Genomic DNA, 20,623 nt, shown 5'->3' on the forward strand with positions numbered 1-20,623 from the left:
GCCCACCGCAAGGCAGGCCCAGAGCGCACCAAGGCCACGGCTGTGTGGGCCTCGTGGCGTGGGCTGCTGCTCGCACGCACGCGCATGGGCGGCCCTCGTGGATGCCGTGTGTGTGTGTGTTTGTGTTCATGCACGATTCCTAAAGTTATTAGGATTTGGTATATGATTAAATTCCTATTCCAAAAAGGATAAATTAATTAATTAGAGTTCTTATAGGATTATAAGTTTAAATAATTCGTATCCTACTAGGATTCCAATTCCCTTTCCAAACCTCTATAAATAAGGGCCTATGGTCATAATTTATGCACATGGGATTGAAGTATTCTAAGGGTAAGTTTTGAAAGAAAAATAAGTCAAACACTTGCAAACACTTAACCGAATTTCCTAGAGCTTAAGGGCGATTCTAGTTGGTCTAACTTGAGGCGGATCCGGACGTACTGTGGACTATCTACGGAGGGACGACATTTGGAGTCCTAAAGGCTTGTTCTTGTTCGGTTCGGGCGCAGCTAGGGAGGGCACGCTACAAAGTGTATGCTCCTAAATTATGCTAAATGATTATGTGTAAATAATATGTTTCCTAGCATTAAGGTTTTTCCGCATGATTTATGTTTTGTCATATGAATCATAACCTATCACACTAGTATCTGATATTCCAAAACAAGTAATAATTCATATAAATGCACCTTGATTGAGCACCAAGAGACTAAAGACGGGGGGAGTAATAACCTTAAGCAACTCTGAAGAACGAAATCCCCCAAACCACATGAAACACCTTTCAGCAGGTTTTCTGCTCATACTGAAAGTTTTCCTACAGATGAGTTGTTTTTCAATGGTGTGATCATCTCAACTCAGATGAGGGAAAAGCTCAACAGTTACAAAAGAAGAACCTACGTGGGATTCGAACCCACATCTTGTGCGCAATTGCACAATGCTCTTCCTATTGAGCTAGTAGGCTAGTGTTTCAAAATAGAATAAATAATAGTAAATAAAAACCAAGAATAAGTAAATCAAAATAATTCAAAAGTAAAGGCCTTGATTACTTATTTTACCTAGCTGAACAAAGTCAACAAATGTCAACTCCAGTATAACATATAGCAGTAGCGCATTAGCAACACCAATAAACACAACCACGTAAACAGACTTCTACTAATTTGCTACCGACACACAAACAGAAAAATCCAACCAACAACATTCAAGCAGTATTGAATTATCCTGCTGATGTTTTCTAAAAACGCTTTAAACGCCCACATGTCAGAGTCAGCAAAGCAAGATGGCAAATAAGACATGGTTAAAAATGAACATATTTTTACTAAACTCTTTTCTGGATTTCCATTCCTATTTGTTATAATAGTAGTACCTAGTACTAGCTATTTTAGGCAACTTAATGCATTTTGTTAACTTGAAAGCCACTACCAATGGATCCTAAGCAGACATGTCTTCAAATCGCCACAAATTCAACCATCAAAACCTTAATTAACATTCTTTTTAAAGGATTCTAACCAACATTTCAACCACGCCAATTGAATCAACTTGTTCAATCAAAATAAAAATTCTCAAAGATGCTGATTTCAATAACAAATCTGCAAGTACCTGGTACTGTAAGGTGTTATGTGGAAAATAAAAACAGGTACAGTTTGCAATATTGTGTTAATTGGAGATGCAAAACTAACACTAGAGAAAATTCTAATTTCTGCATTTCACTAGCTCGATTAAAAAATCAACCAACTGAAGAAGACAAATAAAAAATCAAAGATACAACTCAGTTAGCAATCAAAATCGCAAAAACACAAAATTTTCAAAGAAAACCTTTGAATTAGAAATCAAATCGCAAAAACAAAAATAAAATCATCAATTGAAAAGCCTAATTTAACAATCAAAATAACAAAAAGAACTTTTGAAACCCCATTCTACACAAACAAAACCGCAAATACTTGAAAAAAATCGAATAAAATAAAAAGAATTATAAACCAAATTAAATTACTTACTTAGCAAAAATTTGAAGAAGGTTAGAAGATTCAAGGTTGAACTTGGCGAGGTTGAGAAAAATCGCAGATAGGTGATTCCAAGGAGGAGAGAAAAAAACGAAAGAAGAGAGAGACAGTATTATGAGAATGGAAGCTGAAAGAAAGCTGAAAGAAGGAATTAGATAAATTGATTTTGGATGGAGTTGTATATACGTAGTATTCGTAATTATTTAATAAAAATATCTACGTGTCACCTAATTATTTATCTACGTGGCACTCAACTTTTTTAATTCATAAATAATTTTAAAATCTTATTTTTCATTCGTCTAAACCATTAGATTTCCTATGTGGCTCTCTAATATTGAATTAGTGTTTGATATTGGATTGAATTTTATTTTAGATTAGTGTTTGATTTTGGATTGAATTTTATTTTAACTTTATTTTTTAATTATTAGAGTATTTGATTTTGGATGGAGTTGTATATATTAGTAACTAGATTAGATCCCGTGCACGCACGAATTTTGATATTTTTTTTTCACAAAATATTTGATTGAATATCTATCAAACTACTGTATAGTTATAATATTTTTAACAAACTCGTTTAAATTTATTCATCTAATATGCATATTTAAAATGCTAATATGACAATTTGACCAAAATATCGAGTGATATATTTTCCATTATTAATATAGAGATTTGACTAAAATATTACCAATTTAGAATAATTATTATTACGTCGTATTTGTTATTGCCATAATTTATAAAATAAAATTTGTTTCCATACATAAATAGTTTATAAAAAAAAGGTAAAGGATAAAAATAAAATAAAGCAGATACACTTTTTTGGGAAAGTGGTTTTTGGCGGGAAAAAATCGCACCAGGAAGTGACACGTGTCATTCCTGGTGTCTCTTTTAGTATATAGTAATAGATTAATTAATTAAAATATATATGTGACACCTAATTTATTATGTACGTGGAACTCGATTTTTTTAATTCAAAAATAAATTAGAAATCTTATTTTTCATTGGCCGAAACCATTAGTAATCCTACGTGGCGCTCTAATAGTTCAGCAAATATGCCTGCTTATATATATATATATATATATACATATATATATGTATATATATATATATATATATATATAATTTTGATCGTTATATGTGCTTGGTAACTCAACCTTAATGAGGAAAACTAAAGTGTAATTTCTACGCATTCTTAAATTTCACCATATTCGTTTATTGAGAGAAAACAACGGAAAAATAAATGTGTGTAAATCTTTATACTCCGTACTACTTTTACAATGTGTTTGATAAAAGAAATTTAATGTGGAAATGTGGATAAAGTAGTGTAAGTAAGGGGATTCCAAAGGTTTATCTTATTTAGTACCCGGATTGTAGGATTGATTTTAGCAATAATATTACTTATGCTCCGTTCTTTGGACTGAAATTTTTTGAATTGAGCTAAACTAAATTAAACTTAACAAAACCGAGTTGAATGCTCCAAAACTAAACTGAACAATAATTATAATAAATAAATAATAAAATGAATACAAGTTAATAATAATAATAATAGTAATAATAATAATAATAATAATAATAATAACAACAATAGTAATAATACTAATTTTAATTTGTAAAAGTTTGACTTTGTTAGCATTTGATAATAATAATAATAATTATTATTATTATTATTATTATTATTATTATTATTATTATTATTATTATTATTATTATTATTATTATTATTATTATTATTATTATTATTATTATAAAATACCCCACAAGATTTTCTGTTCACCATACCTATTGATGGCTTGGGGCAGAGGATGAAGCATCGTCAATTCCGCTCTGTGTTGTGCTATAGGCTCACGGTACCTTTGTTCTCTGAAGGTACTCTATGCCCAATGCTCCTAGGATGGACCAATGGGGAGATCACGCTGTCCACTGTTCAAGTGAAGTGGGTGTGAAGTTCAGGCATAATTTGGTGCGCGATGTTCTTGTTTATATTTGTTCCAAAGTTGGGATTGCGGTGCGCAAGGAGGCTCCAATGGGTTTCCTCTCAGAGGCTGGAAAGGATCTTAGACCTGCTGACCTTTTACTATTTAATTGGTTCCAGGGTAAAGATGCATGTTTTGATGTAACTGGCATCTCTCCCTTTTTTGGTTTGGGTGTGAACTCGTGGGCTCCAAGGGTGGCTTTGCACAATGTTGTGGAGAAGAAAAAGAAGTATTCGTCCAAATGTGAGAACAACGGCTACAAGTTCATCCCATTTGCTTTTTCTACGTTCGGGGAACTAGATAAGGAGGCTTTGGACACGCTTTCACATATCAAATCTCTCTCTTTTAGTCACTCTAAAAATGCTAAGAATGGTGCATTTATCTTTTATAAATTGAGTTTTAACAACTACTAATTGTGGTTACCAAAGGCACTTCAAATAAATAGAACAGTCGAAGTAACATTAATTGTGGCAAACAATGTAATTACAAATTGTAGCTCATTTTCTGCTAATTAAGATCTAGTCCCTCACACTTCATTTCCACATTCAAAGAACCCCAATTATTTAGTACATACACATATTTCGTATAAATAATTACTAGCCCACAGGCTCTGTAGCTAAACTAAACTCATATCTTGCGATTTTCTCGCATGTTAAGCTATCAAGTCGGACTGAAGTAAACTCTCATTTAAAAGGAAACAAAAAAAAAACAAAAAAACTGAGAGCAAAAACACATCTTCACTGTCAAAAGGTACAATCTGAACTTGGAAATGTTTCATCATGATGCAGCTTCGGCAGCGGACCTCAATTTTTTGGGAGGTGGATTTCCTCCAGAAATTATCACGTAGGAATAAAAGAACAGCATGGCAGCGCTGTGAGGAACAAACATAAGTAAGAAGAAACCAGCAACAAAAAGCATTATTAATTTATGATTAGCAAAGATGATTATTGAGAATAGCATTATACCTCACTAAGGCATACAGTCCCGCTGGTAATAGTTTCTTTGACTGCAGACACAAAGAACAAATCAAAGTTAATTTGAAAGCACCAGCCAATCACAACCCATAAAGCACCCGTGACAATTTACATACCACGGAGTAGGTCTGAATGTTCTTCCATAGTAAGGTGACAGCAAGAACTGGACAACAGAAGATGCGAGAGTCAAACTTATTGAAAGTTATTGAAAGTTTGAAACATTACAATTTACAAAGACTGCCTGATAATAAGACAGAACACTACACAAACATTCAAGGATTTCTAAGATCAATTTTGCGGTTGAAAAACTACCAAGGAATAGCAGTGTAAAGGCTATCAAGTTTATCAGAGTGATGAAGGAAGTAATTCGGCTGTTCCATTATCACATATAACTGGATACAGGGAAAACGGGCAGTGTTTAGCACCACATACATTATAAACCAATTTTAGTTACCAAAACGACCATAAAATGGCCTTAAGGGGGGAAATCCCACACGAACATACATGTTGGAGAGTCTAGAGTTAAATTACAAATCAATTCAATTGGTAAGAAACACGACAGGTACAAAGAGAAAAGGAATCTTTTTGTTAAGAGACTTAATGAAAAACAAATTCTATTTCCTTTTGTTCTCCCCAGTTCCTGTTTTATTACTTACATTGAAGGGTTCTCACATTCTTTACGTTGTTTGATATTTTTCAGAGCAAAAGAATATGAATTGGAGTTTTTCAGACCATTAATATCCATTACGTCCACATAAAATTGGAGTTCAAAAAAAATTTAAGTAGAATTCTATTCACGTAGCAACTAAAACCACACAAGTCAAATTCAACATATCCTACATTTCACACAGCTTTTCAGAGGTCAGGCTTGAAAAATATAAATTCAAGGTTTGCAACTAGGTCTTCAGAGATACTAGAGCCTTAAAGAGAGACGCCCACCATTCAAGACATCACAGACATTGATGATTTGGAGAGTAAAGCTTTTTCGAGTGATGAGCTGAATAAAAAGCATAATTCTTGAAGACCTTTAAAAGTTCAAAAACATAGACTCTCTTCTGTGTATCTAAGGTTGTTTCAGGATTTAATATTAAATTAGCAATTTCGGAGTCCTGCAAAGCCAATGTTTGAGTCAGTGTTTATTAATTTGTTTCTCTTGTTACTTATATAAGTTATATTACTCAAGATCTTGTGCTTTCCTAGTATTAAAAGTCCCTTCAGGGATAATATTAGATTAGATCTATTTTACTAGTGCTTGGAGCTTTGGAGTCACTAAGAGCATCTTCAATGGTTATAGCTAGGGACTAGCTTAAAATTTATAAAAGTTTCAAGCTAATAGCTAGACCATTAAAGTGAAAATAATAAATTAGCTTGGCCAAGCAAATTAGCTTAAACAAGCTAATTTGCTTGATAACTAGCTCTCAAAAGTGCCAAATAATTAATTGACAAGTGGACAAGTGGGACAAATTTAAATAACAAGCTAGTTGCTAGCCATTGGAGCACAAATTAGCTACACAATAAAATAGCTTGAAATCTTATGTGGCATAACAAGCTAATTCTTAGATTAGCTTACCATTGGAGATGCTCTAAGAGACCCAATAGGGGAGGGGGGGGGGGGGGGTAAGACCTAGGAGTCACATAACCTTTTTCTCATTTTTATTTGGTTAGGATAAGTATATGTAGGAGAGAAAAACTAGCTAATATAAGTGAACCCTAAACACTTGTGCAAGAGGCTACACAACAGGGGGGGGGGGGGGGGGGGGGGGGTTAGACCTAGGAGTCACATAACCTTTTTCTCATTTTTATTTGGTTAGGATTAGTATATGTAGGAGAGAAAAAATAGCTCAAATAAGTGAACTCTTAACACTTGTGCAGCAGGCTAGGGGGGGGGGGGGGGGGGGGAGGGGGTGGTTAAGACCTACGAGTCATATAACAAGTTGAAAACCCAAAAAAGAGGGAGTATTACATTTGTAAGAAAAAACTTCCATAATATATTTTTAAATTCTAATCCCTATATCTTAGAAAATACAAAAGTCAAAAGTTCAACCTAAAAGGAAAAAAAGGGAAAGTGAGATGGATAAAATACTTCTACATTTTAGACCTACGAGTCATATAAACCTACGAGTATATGTAGGAGAGAAAACTAGCTCAAATAAGTGAACCCTTAAGACTTGTGCAAGAGGCTACACAACAAGTTGAAAACCCAAAAAAGAGGGAGTATTACATTTGTAAGAAAAAACTTCCATAAAAAACTTCCATAATATGTTTCTAAATTCTAATCACTATATTTTAGAAAATACAAAAGTCAAAAGTTCAACCTAAAAGAAAAAAAAGGGAAAATGAGATGGAGAAAATACTTCTACATTTTTTTCTTCATGCTATTAAACGAAAATTTTATCTGATAAAGGCAAAAGATTTCTCAAGCCTATTCAGAACCTTCCAACGTTCAGTAGAAATCTTCTTGGGCAGACAATTAATCATCTTTCATTATTTATTTATTTTCCATAGTAATAATGTCAAGATAAGGATTATATTACTACAATAATAGAGCTTGAAGAGCTCATTCAAACGCAACTGTTATCAAGAAACTACCATCTGATAGGTCTTTCTCTTCCTTTTCTTGTAGTAATTCAAAATATTTATCAAAATTATCTCTGAAGACAGCGAGATCAAGCACGCACCATTAACACTCTCTAGTCCTCCCACCAAAAAATGGAATATAGGAGAACAAAAAAGAAAAAGGACAATATGATTGAAAACAAATTTGTATCATTATTTAAAATGACATGCCTCCTTTGATTTAATCCTAGTAGCAGTAATTCAGATATCCATACCAAGAACCGCCATCCAAAAACAATGCTTGCACAGAGTATGGATACCAATATCTATGACCAAGCAACATGAGTTTTGGTCTAAGAAAAACACCACAACTATTTCAAAGATCTCTGCAGCAGAGAAACCCTAGAATCAATGCATCACATAGTGACATAATGTTAGTTAGTTGTTTCAATAGAGAAGGCAATCTAATGTTTTGTCAATTGCAATGGGTTCAAACTTCAAAACCAAAAGTGATAGTCATAAAACTGCAATACACGAAGTATGGGTAAGCTCAGATTCAGGTTAAAAACGGGAGTTATCTGTTAAAAAGGTAAGTTCAATAGAGCCATTCGATGGTGTATCTAGTTCAGACATTTCCCCACCCCTGGTGCAAACAAATGGTCAACTAGCAAGTAGCAAGACCACAAGAGCATCACATTAAACTTAAAACTGACGCATTCCAAGTCCAGAGCATGTATGATCACGGTATTCTCTCCTTAATTATTATCTCTGATGTTATAACAGTCTTATCAAGAAAATAAGAATAAATTAGAAAAAGGCCATTACTCACAAGCCGATTAAAACATCAAACCAAATAATAACGTATTTGAAATGCAATAAAAACACCTACCTGCTTGCCCGATAATAAAAGGGAAACTTGATTTCCCTTCATTCCAAACCTTTAAACTAACTGTGCTAAATGCTAAAATACCACCTCCAAAAAGAACACCTGTGCCAAGGGTAGCCAAGTTCCTTGAAAAAATAGAACCAAGAAGTCCCCCAAACAGAACAAAACCACCTGTCACAAAAACAATCAACTTGCAGTTAAGTCTATTGCTTTTAAGCAACAATGAGAAATAATTTGTACCCTTTCTTGGGAAATAAAAAGGCTGAACAGTGTTTGAAAATACGCATTTGAGACCAGTGTATAAAAAAGCGATATGAGTCCTAGAGCCTAAGCGCAAAGCGCAAGGCGCGCGCTTCATCAAAGTGAAGCGCACTTTTTAAGAATTAAAGGTTTATTTTACTATTATGCATATATATCTTACCAGTGTATAGGCGCAAGGCGATTGGAGGCAGCGCCTTTTATTGTCTGGGCGAGGCGATTTCGATAAGGCGCACCTAAGGCGCAAAAAGGCGCACTTTGAGGCGCAAAAAGGCGCAAAGAAGCAAGGCGCACACTATTTTTTCACCATTTTTTAACTTTTTATTAGGGCGCCTCATTTCAATGAGGCGCACCGAGGCGCGCCTAAGGCGCTGGGAACTCCAAATCGCCTTGTTGCGCCTTGAGCCTTTTTATACATTGTATCTTACTAAAATTACCACAAAAATATATAAACATCAGATTTACTTCCATAAATATATTACTCTTTGTTTTAACAAAAATAAAACATACAACATAGTGTTTATCAAGAAGCTATTGTCGGTTGTTGTGACTGTTGTCTTCTTATTTTCTTATTTTTCCTTTTCTTTTGGACTCTTGGCCCACTTTCTATTGGTAAGGATTAATAGGGTGTGGTCCAAAACACAATAACAGCATAAAAATAATCTATCAACGCAAAATAATAATAATAAGAAGAAAAAGAATTACAATAAAGCGCCAAAAAGCATGTTTTTTGCGCTCTTTGGCGCGCTTAATCACAAACGCTTCGCTCAGACCTAATTAAGCGCTTTTCCCTAGAGCTTCGCGCTTAAGCGCGCTTTTTTAAACACTGCTTAAGACACGCCTAGCCGTTGATTGTGCTTACAAAGGCCTGGAGAAGCATTTTCAATGAGGTGAAAAAAGGAGCAGTGGCTGCATTAATTTCATGTTTGCAACGGTGCAACCTACTCATACTCTATAATTTTAAGATTTGTGCCTCACTTTGAAGAGGCGCAGACCTCACACCTGCACTTTGCGCCTAAGATCTAGGACCTCTATCACCTTAGTGCACCTCACCCCTTTTCAAACACTGCTCCTGAAAACTTAAAATGCTCTTTGTATGATATAAGCCCTACTGACAAATATCCATTATATATACTGTTTTGGGATCCTGCATTCCTACATTTATCCACAACATGTAAAGCAATTTTGCAACTTAACTCTTCAATTTTTTTTTATTTCACTGCTGTTCTTGCTTCAAATCATACTTGAAAAAACCTATATATACATAAATCAACTCCCAGTGGAAACAGAAATTGTGTTCCTCATATGCAATGGGCATTTACTGACTAAAACAGCTATAGTGTGAAAAGTACAAACACACACACTCACCAAAAGGGATGCCGAGACAGAAGTCATGGATCTTTGCCGTCTTCTTCTTCTCCTCAACAACATCCGGAATCAGAGATCCATTTCCACCAAATTTACCATTAACATGTCCCTCGGCCCCAATATACGACTTCTCCACCACTTCCACACCTGGGTTCGATAAATCAGCCGCATAGCTTAGCTTAGGCATGTTGCCGGAACTAGATGTTTCAGCATCATGTCCTTCAAGGCTCATGGCAACTGATAACTATTAAAATGACATCCAACAGTCAATATCATTCGCATTCGAAATAAATTATCAACAGATTAACATGAAGTTCCTAAATACTACACATGTGATGATGTGAATATGCAGGATACCTCACCTGGTAACCCAAAGCCAACTCGATTCCGGTCAATCCAGATTCGAGCCGAGTCAGGCCCCAATTTGGGTGGGGGGAACTCTCCCAATTAGATGAATATAAATAACATGCATATTCTACTATCATAATCTATGCATGAATACGCTACTTGGTCCCAATCGCTACAAACTATTGAATCATAATTACATCCTACATGCAAATATCCAAACTTGCTACAAAATTAATGGGTTTCCGCCAAGAAATCTTGAACATTTCCATCAAGATCTCAAATTCTAGGGTCTGTTTCATGCAATTGAACGAACAATAATCGAAAATTAGGGTTTTGATCGACAGTAAGGTACCTTAGAACGATGATTATTGAGGAAAAGCAACGAAGATCGGCGTTGCTGAAGATTGAAATTGTGGTGGATGTAAGAGAAGCATGATAATTGAGAGATTGTTGCTGACATTTTCGCGACCTTGAATCGATGAATTTGGTCGAAAATTTTAGGATTGAATTGTGAAATTTGAGTTTTTGGTTTGTGGGAATAGAAATGAGTTTGACCAATGCAATGAAACGGTATTAAATAATTGCTCAACTACTGTTAGGACGTAAAATTTGGATTGTTGCGTCAAGCATTGCGGAATCCAATCCGCATAGCTTGTGCAACCTGTGTTTTAGAGTCAAAATGGGAGATTCTATGTTTAGTGGGTGGTTTCCGAATAAAGTCGTTGTTTAGTTGAAAACGGAAAGTAGGATTATTTTACGGTGAATTTGTTAAAAATGATATTTTATACGGATATTTCATGAAATGCCCCCGAGTTTTGCCATAATTCACCAAACGCCCATCAAGTTTCAATAATTCATAAAATACCCCTCACAATTCGTACAAATACCCAACATACCCTTACTAATAACGGACCGTTAGTCTGCCGTTAGCCAAGTTTCCAATTCACCCAAATGCCCCTATTCTGAAACTTATTTCACCAAATGCCCCTATTGTGAAACTTATTTCACCAAATGCCCCAAACTTAAATATAACTATTTTGATGTTTCAGCGACTAGTTTTTGTGTTTGAAAGGTAGATGTTGGTCACGGTTGACTATAAAAGCCCCTTTGCTGAATGGTTCTTGTAAGTTAGATGTTATTTTGATTTGCTTTGCTAATTTCATAAGATTTTTGTCATGAGTTTTCTTTCAAAATCATCATCCACACCCAATGATCGAGTCCACATATATTAGAGTACCTACCAAATTTTGTTATTGTGGTAGGAAATTTGTCATTCGAAGCTCTGATACAACACTCAATCCACAAAGGTTGTACTACAAGTGTGATCCTTGAAACAATCTGAGATGGTGCAAGGGAGTAGTTGAGCAAGAAAACAAGGGGCAACAACACGAAGGAAAATGCGGGGTAAGCTTAGACGAAGGAGAAAGTATTGAAAACAGGCGAAACAGTAAGATGCAAGAAGAATTGAAGTAAATGAAGAAGAAGCTAAAACAACAACAAAAAGTAGTCAAAGTTGTAATACAAATGGGGATATTGATGTTTGTAATTTTACTGTTTGTAATCATGAAGTAAACACAAGTAATGAGAAACAAATTCACATTTCATAAATAATTGATGTTGCATAATCTGCACAAAATACCAAACTGTGAAGCATTTCTGTTTTTAGCTTCACTTACAAAACATCGTTGCACCAACTACATTTAATGTTATTTTCTACTCAATGAATATGTGCAAGATCAAAACAAATGTTCAAAAAACTACCCCAAAAAGCATTAGCAGCTATCCAAAAGAGCTTGTGGAACACCACTTCAACCTCCATTCCTACCACAATAACAAATTTTGTTAGGTACCCTAATATATGTGGACTCATTGGGTGTGGAAGATGATTTTAAAAGAAAACTCATGACACAAATCTTATGAAATTAGCAAAGTAAAGTAAAATAACATCTAAAATACAAGAACCATTCAGCAAAGGGGTTTTATAGCCAACCATGACCAAGAACCAGTTTTCAAACACAAAAACTAGCCGTCGGAACATCAGAATAGCTATATTTAAATTTGGGGCATTTGGTGAAATAAGTTTCATAATAGGGGCATTTGGTGAAATAAGTTTCAGAATAGGGGCATTTGGGTGAATTGGAAACTTGGCTAACGGCGGACTAACGGCCCGTTATTAGAAAGGGTATGTTGAGTATTTGTACGAATTGTGAGGGGTATTTTAGGAATTATTGAAACTTGATGGGCGTTTGGTGAATTATGGCAAAACTCGAGGGCATTTCATGAAATTTCCGTATTTTATAATCTAAACTAGTATAATACCCATGCGATGCACGGTTTAGATTAATTTCGAATGCAAATTAAATTATAGTTATTGACAACTGTCATCAATAGTGTTTATAGATGCTCTTCTAACTAAAATTATTATTGGATAGATATGTTATGGCTCCGTCCAATCTCTTATTTTATTTAAGAAAAAAAAAACACAAACGGTACGTATATAAAATTATTTTCACCATGTTCATCACCCGTGTCAAAAATTAAAGTCATTTACATCCATCATTTACTTAGATAATCATATCCACCTAATACTCAACAAACCATGTATCTTTATACACGATCACTTAACACCCACCTATACAATCTAGTTTATTTAGCTACATATGACTTCAACGCGGGGCGAGTGCGGAGGATTGGTCACTCCATAACTGTACTTGCTTATCTTGTTCCTATCCTTTCCACCCACGATAAATATGATATTCATCCTCATCGCAAACACAATCTCGATCCCACCCTCGCGGGGCACAAAATAAAACTCATCCCGCTCCTTCACCCACCCTAAAATCTACACCTGCCTCAAGCTCACCCTTGGTCCGACAATTTTTTTTTGGTATGAATGTTTTGAATTTTAAAACATTGTTCTAGAGTGTTTGGCAACTTAGTTATCTGATTAGGTGATTGAGTAAATGTGCAAAATTATAATATGTAGGTTAGTATTAAAAAAAATATTGATATACTTATAATCAATTAGATAAAAGATAATTGAAGCTGTCAGGTACTACCTACGGCAGATAACCTCATCACCTGCATCAGATAAACTTTTCATTCCCATAACCCACAAAACTTATCTCCATCCCTAGCCACCTAGGATCAATGATGGGGTCAATCATGTTGAGGGTCAAAAACTTTCCTTCATTCCTGCGTTAGATAACTAAGTTACATATATATGAAATAGTTCATTATCACTTTCATGATTCACGATAAAATTTTGATATCAATTTAGGCACTAATTTAAAATAAATCTACTTATTGAGTAATAGTGAAGATGTTTACATTTTAATTAATAAACTACAACCCTTGTTGGAAATAATAGCGTAGCAAATGCAAAGCGGTAGCAATCGAACAATAGGAGATGTCAAGTCGAAGTAACTCACAAGTAGTCGCCCCACATAACATCTTATTCAATTTTTTCGTTTTTAGGTGGTAAAAAATATATTTTTTTGGGTGGTAAAATACAAGATTTTTTTTAGGTGGTAAAAAACAAATTTTTGATTTTTTTAGGTGCTAAAAAACACTTTATCCTAATAAATATGGACTGTGAAATTCTATTTAGCACTCCTATTTTCTTCTTTTTTTGAATGTTCAACAATAAAGCAATACAATTAGATAGTGACACTTGTCAGCTCCACACCGATGCATCTTTATATACATGTATATGTTAATAGATTAATAAAATTGCAAATATGTATATGGCTTTTGAAATTCTCTTTAACACTCCCATTTACTTATTTTTTGAATGTCCAACAACAAAGCAATATTGTATAAGATAATTATTTTTTGGACAAAAAAATATTTATGTCAAAGGTTGTTGAAATTTATTTTCTGGAAGTTTGTTGCATTTCATATAGATACTCGTTAGTATGTAATCAGCAATATTTCAATTTTTATGCAAGTCTACAAAATATGTCTTTTTAAAATTAAAATCCTTATATTATATTCGTACAATATACTCCGTATTGATTCTATCTTCATCTTTCTTTTAATATGAAATATGTTCTTACGATATATTTGATTCTCTCTTCATCTTTGTTTTAATAATTTTAATTTTTATAAAAAAATACTATAGTACATACTTAAATCAAGGCGATACTATGAAGCATGTTCTAAGTGTGAAATAATTACAACAAAACTATGAAATATGTTAAAAGTGTGAAATAATTAGATCAAGGAGATTAAGAATGTCATTTATTGATTTAAGTAAATACATATTCAAACATCCCTTATGTTAATAAACACTTTATTAAACGATTGTAGTTTAATTAAATTATATTGTAAGAGTATTAAACTCTATTGTCTAATCGTAAGAGTGCTTAACATAAGCATGGTTAAATTTCCTATACATTAAATTGATATTTATCAGACAATTGCTCTCTTTTTCTCTCCCCTCTCTGTTTAGATAAGCACGTAATAGAATCTAAATATTAATATTGAATATTGACAATTTATATGTCAAAAAAAATTGCAATGTAATAAATAGGCATAACTTGCAATATATAGGCAGTTTAACATAAACAATCTCATTACGATATAATTTAATTAGATTATAAGCTCTATTTACATGTCGTTTACATAAGCACGGGAATAGAATATTAACTTGTCTATTTTTTCTATTTTCTATTTTTACTTAGTATTTTTAGGATGTTTATTATCAACAGAATCTTTAGAATTTATATTGGAAACAATAATATTTTCTTTAGTTCATATTTTTCCTTAAATAAGATAACTTAAAATAACCAACTTCTCTTTGAACCTTGTTCGGTTGTTCCTCGTGTTTTTTAATCTATTTAGATACGACAAACTATTTGCACAATAGCTTAGATAGTTCAAATTTACTTGAACGTAAATATTTAGTATGCAATACTTTTTGGTGTTTGATTCTATTAAACAAATTCTATTAAAAAGAAATAGTGTCTTAGTTGTTTGATTATATCAAACAGGCGTTATGCCGCTATTAATAAAAATAACAAACTTTTCTTTCAACCTTGTTCGGTTGTTACTCGTGTTGTTTAATGTTGAACAATGAAGCTCTTTTATGGATTATTGACATTGTTGGTATTGAATTACTTTTTTTGTTTTTGATGTTATAGATCGGTTTGCATTGGTTTGGGTGGTGGACTGGTGGTCTTACATTGGGAAGAGTTTGGGAATTGTTTCTTTAAATTGTAGAGAAAAATTTCATAAACCGTACTTTGAAAACATACTTCGTAATATGATATTGAACTCTAAGCTAAAACATATTTCGAAATATGATAATGAACTGAAATATATATTCCGTATAATTGATTTGTTTGCCGGAAAATATTTTTAGAATGTATATTATAAACAGAATCTTTAGGATTTGTAATCAAAATAAATAATACACTTCCTTAAATAAAATATTCTAATTCCCTCAAAAAAAAAATATTTTTTTTAATTAAAAAGAGAGGCGAATCAATGAGTGACACTTGTCATCACCACATTGATTTCCTCTCTTTTAGTATATTATATAGATTTTGTGAGAATTTTTTTTTTGGTGTTAGCACCTAGTTCATCCTTAGGGCTAATCTGGATTCGGGGCGAATTTTGGGTCGATAGGTTTCAGTCCCCACCCAATTGTTGTTGCGGGGGATCGAACACGAGTTCTCCCTACCAAGTTCAGCCCCAGTCACAACTGAACCAACAAAATGATATTATATAATTATTATTTTTGTGAAATCACAGCTTAATGTAAATCTTTTTTGCGAAAGGCATCCTAAGGGAAGTTTCCGACATTGACTTGCACGCGAGCAGCACGTGTAGCTTCATTTTGCTGCATTTTCAACAAAACGCATTGTTAAAGTGATGCTTATTGTGGTAGTGCTCGATTTTGATATATTGTGTCGTGTTTAAGGAAAGCTGTTTCGTTTCCTCTAAACATGCTCGTTTTCACAAATATGTAAAATGAAGTCACACGTGCTGCTCACGTGCAACTGTGCAAGTCAATGGCCGGAAAATCTTAGTCAATGCCGAAAACTTTCCTTTGGCTGTCTTTCGCAAAAACTATTACATTAAGGTGTTATTTTACAAAATAAGTTATTTAAGGTTATTTCTCGCAAAATTTGGGCAATAAAAGGTCATTTTTTGCAAATTTGCCTTATTTTATTAAAAACTATTCCATAGTATATGCCCGTGTTGATGCACGGGATGTATAAGATTAAAGAACTATGTATTTTCTTTAAAAAAAATTAAAACTAATCATAAAGATAAATTGGATTATCTTGGTGTAAAATAAAAGAAATACAGTAGTAAGATAACGAACGAAAGTTGCATGATTATGAGTATTACGGAGTAATTAGGAGTACACCAAAGTGTAGAATTTCATACAAATCAATACCTACAAAATAAGAAAGTAGATTGAAACTCAAAACCAAGTGTTGCTATTTTCTAAAGATTTATAAACAAAATGATTATGATTGTCCACGACTGCAAGTATGCAACTCCTCTACTCCCTAGTGAATAGCCTAATGAGGAATTCATCATTATCACGGATTAGTTTTAACTAACACACATATGTATCAGTAATTCAGTAGTCTTTGACAAATTCCCTATAACTGAGGAAATAGACCAAGAAATTTTAACAATAGCACACGCGTTAATATAAATTTATTTTGCTAATTATAGAAAGATTAGTATGATTTTCTTTTGTTAATCGTAAAAAGATTAATTGTTATAACAAAAGTAATTTTTTTTTTAAATAACGTAAATAAAGAACACGGAGATTTAACATGGTTTAATAACAATGTATTAGCTACGTACACATACAGAGGAGAGAGAATTTTCATTGATTTGAGGAGTACAAATTATAGAATACAACTAGGTTATGACCTAAAGAGTTTATATAGTATTCTCTAAACAAATGTGGAAAAACCTAGAAAATAGACACAAACAGATAACTCTAGTGTAGAATAACAGATACCGTAAACCTCCATTAGGGACCATGTTGCGTCCCCGAACCCCTAAACCAGAATGCGTCACCCCTGGACCCCTTCTCGTTGAGAGGGCAGCGAGATCCCCGTGTTGGGGTGTTGCAGTAAGGGGCTTGATCGATTCAAGACATTGTTATAACAAATCTCCACCTTGACTTGAATCCTCTCACAAATAATAGATTTATCAGATGCACCATAATAATGCCAGATGTACCATAAACTCCCCTGCCTCGGATTTTGGCCTCAAAAGGGCAATCAACAACTCCTAACATTTAGTAAGTCCAAACAATATTGAAACTTGTTATGCGGCATCGGCTTGGTGAATATATCAGTTGAGTTATCAGCAGTACCCACTTTGTTCACTTTAATTCTCTCCTCACTCCTTAGAAAATGATACCTTACATCTATGTGCTTAGTCCTCTCGTGATGGACTTGATCCTTAGCTAAACAAATTGCACTGAGACTGTCACAATACAGTATGGCCTGATCATGATGTAAACCCAAATCACTGACCAATCCTTTCAACCAAATTACCTCCTTTGTTGCTTCTATCAATATATGTCATGTACTTTGTTTCTGTAGTAGACACAGTCAATGTGTGTTAAAAAGTAGCTTTCCAACTGACAACTGAACCACCAAGAGTGAAAGCATAATTAGTCATAGATCTTCTATTGTCAATGTCTCTAGCTAGTATAACTAGAGTCTGAAAACCCTGTCACCAAACACTTTGTATCACCTCCATAAATGAGATCAGCATCAGATGTACCCTTTAGGTACTAAAATATCAGGTACTTCTCAATGTACTCAACACAAACCTTAAGTGTTCAGCATGATCTTCTTCACTCTTTGAATACACAAAGATATCATCTATGAAAACCACTATAAACATGTTCAAGAATGCATGGAATACTCGGTTCATTAGGTCCATAAAGATAGCAGGTGCATTGGTTAACCCAAAAGGCATAACAGTGAACTCATAATGATCGTATCTAGTCCTAAATGCAGTCTTTGATATATCGTGATCCGCGATTCTCAATTGATGATAACCCGATCTCAAATTGATCATGGAAAAGATTTCCGCTCCTTTCAACTGGTCAAACAGATCATCTATCCTAGGCAAATGACACTTATTCTTGATTGTGACCTTATCGAGCTCCCTGTAGTCTATACAGAGTCTCATACTTCCGTCCTTCTTCTTCACAAACAAGACTGGCGCTCCCTAAGGCGATGCACTTGGTCTGATATAACCTTTCTCTAACAAATCTTCTACTGACCTTTCAACTCACTCATTTCTGCTGGAGCCATGCGGTATGGAACTTTCGAAATAGGTGCGGTTCCAGGTACTAAGTCTATGGTAAATTCAATAGGTCGATTAGGCGACATTCCCTGTATCGCTTCCGGAAACACGTCCAGAAATTCATTCACTACCGCAATATCCTCAGGTTGATCCTTAATAATATGCTCGAGGTTTCTCACATTGCACAAGAAAATGGGGCTTCCTTTACTGACTAGCTTCACGAGTTCCATTGTCGTGATGATCCCTACACTTCTAGGCTTTCCAAAACGACGATAGGACACTACTTTTCCTAAGCTAGACCTCAAATGAATCTTCTACTTCTCACAATCGATCTTGGCTTTGAATATTGCCAACCAGTCCATACCTAAAATCACGTATAGTTCTCCCAATTCAAACTCAATTAGGCTAGAGAAGAATATGGTTTTGGCTATGGTCAAAGGCACATCTCTATGGATCTTGGTACACTTTACTATCCTACCAGTTGGTATAACTATGGGTACTTCAATCGCTTCAGGTTCTTTGAAGCCTAGTTTCTCCAAAATACCCACTAATATAAACGAATAAGTTGCACCAGAATCAAATAGTACTTTAACTAAAATGGAGTTAATAGAAAAAGTACCGGCTATGACGTCGGACAAAGTTTCTGCTTCTTACTAGTGATTACATTCAGCTTTCCTTGGGCAACTCCTTTGTTATAGCCACCTCCATTGGCATTTCCATTGGTGTTTCGGTTCCCATTTTGCTGATAGTTTCCCCCAGACTTTCCATTATTCTGGCCATTGTTGTTGTTGTTACCGCCTTGGTAACCTCTCTGGTTTCCACGTATTATTACTTCCATTATTCCCTCCATTTCGGTTTTGGTTATTCCGGTTGTTGTTCTGGCGGTTGTTCTGGTTAGGCCTTCCATTCTTAGCCCAACATTCAAATTCTCTATGGCCTGGCTTCTCACAGAACCTACAGATTACTGGATTACCATCACAATCATTTCCAGGGTGATTTCTATGGCAACGTCTGCACTCATAAACCCTTCACTACTACAAAAACTAGCTAAGAAACCATTAATAAGAAAACATGTAAGACACTTTATAGGTTTCTTATATATAGAAACCATACAATTTTGAAATATGGTTTCTTAGAAAATTAAAAAGATAACAAACAATAAAGAAATGTGGTTTCTTAGATAAATATAGTATTTTTTGAATAATTGAGTAAGGCATGGAGAACAAAGAAACCACATCTAAATAAAAGGTGGTATCCCTTTTATTATCTAACTTTTGTGACTTTTTTTGTTGAAAAGAAAAAAAGAAAAAAAAAACTGTTGTGAATTTTTATAACTGGACTTCGTATAAAGGCAAATTTGCCAAAAAGGACCTTTTATAACTCAAATTTTGCGAGAAAGGACCTTATATAATTTTTTTTGTGAAAACACACCTTAAAGTAATTTTTTTTGCGAGAAAGGACCTAAGGAATGTTTCCGGCATTGACTGAGCTTTTCCGGCCATTAACTTGCACGTGAGCAGCACGTGTGGCTTACGTTGGCTAAAGACAATGATTTTCCTGACTCTTGAATTTTCAAACTTGATTTTATTTCGGTTTTTCTTTTCAACTTTAGGTTTTAAAGCTTAGAATTTTGGAGGAAAATTGGGTGTGATTAGCAAAATAATGCCATACGTGCTTCTCACGTGCAAGTCAATGGCCGGAAAAAACTCAGTCAATGCCGGAAATTTACTCTTGGTTGTCTTTCGCAAAAAAAATTACATTAATGTGTGATTTCACAAAAAAAAATTTATATAAGGTCCTTTCTCGCAAAAAAATTTACATTAAGGTGTTATTTCACAAAAAAAAATATATAAGGTCCTTTCTCGCAAAATTTGGATTATAAAAGGTCCTTTTTAACAAATTTGCCTCGTATAAATGACAAAATACAAATAAAAAGAACATAAAATTTAAAAATAACAAAAAACGAAAAATTGT

At 34.0% G+C, this 20,623-nt stretch overlaps 1 protein-coding gene across 1 annotated transcript; it reads right to left on the bottom strand.

The window, feature by feature from the left end:
* Positions 1 to 4,399: 4,399 nt before the first annotated feature.
* On the bottom strand, positions 4,400 to 11,047 carry LOC110774772 (protein FATTY ACID EXPORT 1, chloroplastic). Its single transcript, XM_021979360.2, has 6 exons — positions 10,704 to 11,047; positions 10,004 to 10,247; positions 8,381 to 8,548; positions 5,052 to 5,098; positions 4,927 to 4,967; positions 4,400 to 4,832 (listed from the first exon to the last, which is right to left on the bottom strand). The coding sequence occupies exons 1-6, from the start codon at positions 10,809 to 10,811 to the stop codon at positions 4,739 to 4,741; spliced, it is 702 nt and encodes a 233-aa protein (XP_021835052.1). The 5' UTR covers positions 10,812 to 11,047; the 3' UTR covers positions 4,400 to 4,738.
* Between the last annotated feature and the right edge of the window lie 9,576 nt (positions 11,048 to 20,623).

The sequence above is a fragment of the Spinacia oleracea genome, chromosome 1 (genome assembly GCF_020520425.1).
Source record: "Spinacia oleracea cultivar Varoflay chromosome 1, BTI_SOV_V1, whole genome shotgun sequence".
Lineage (NCBI taxonomy): Eukaryota > Viridiplantae > Streptophyta > Magnoliopsida > Caryophyllales > Amaranthaceae > Spinacia > Spinacia oleracea.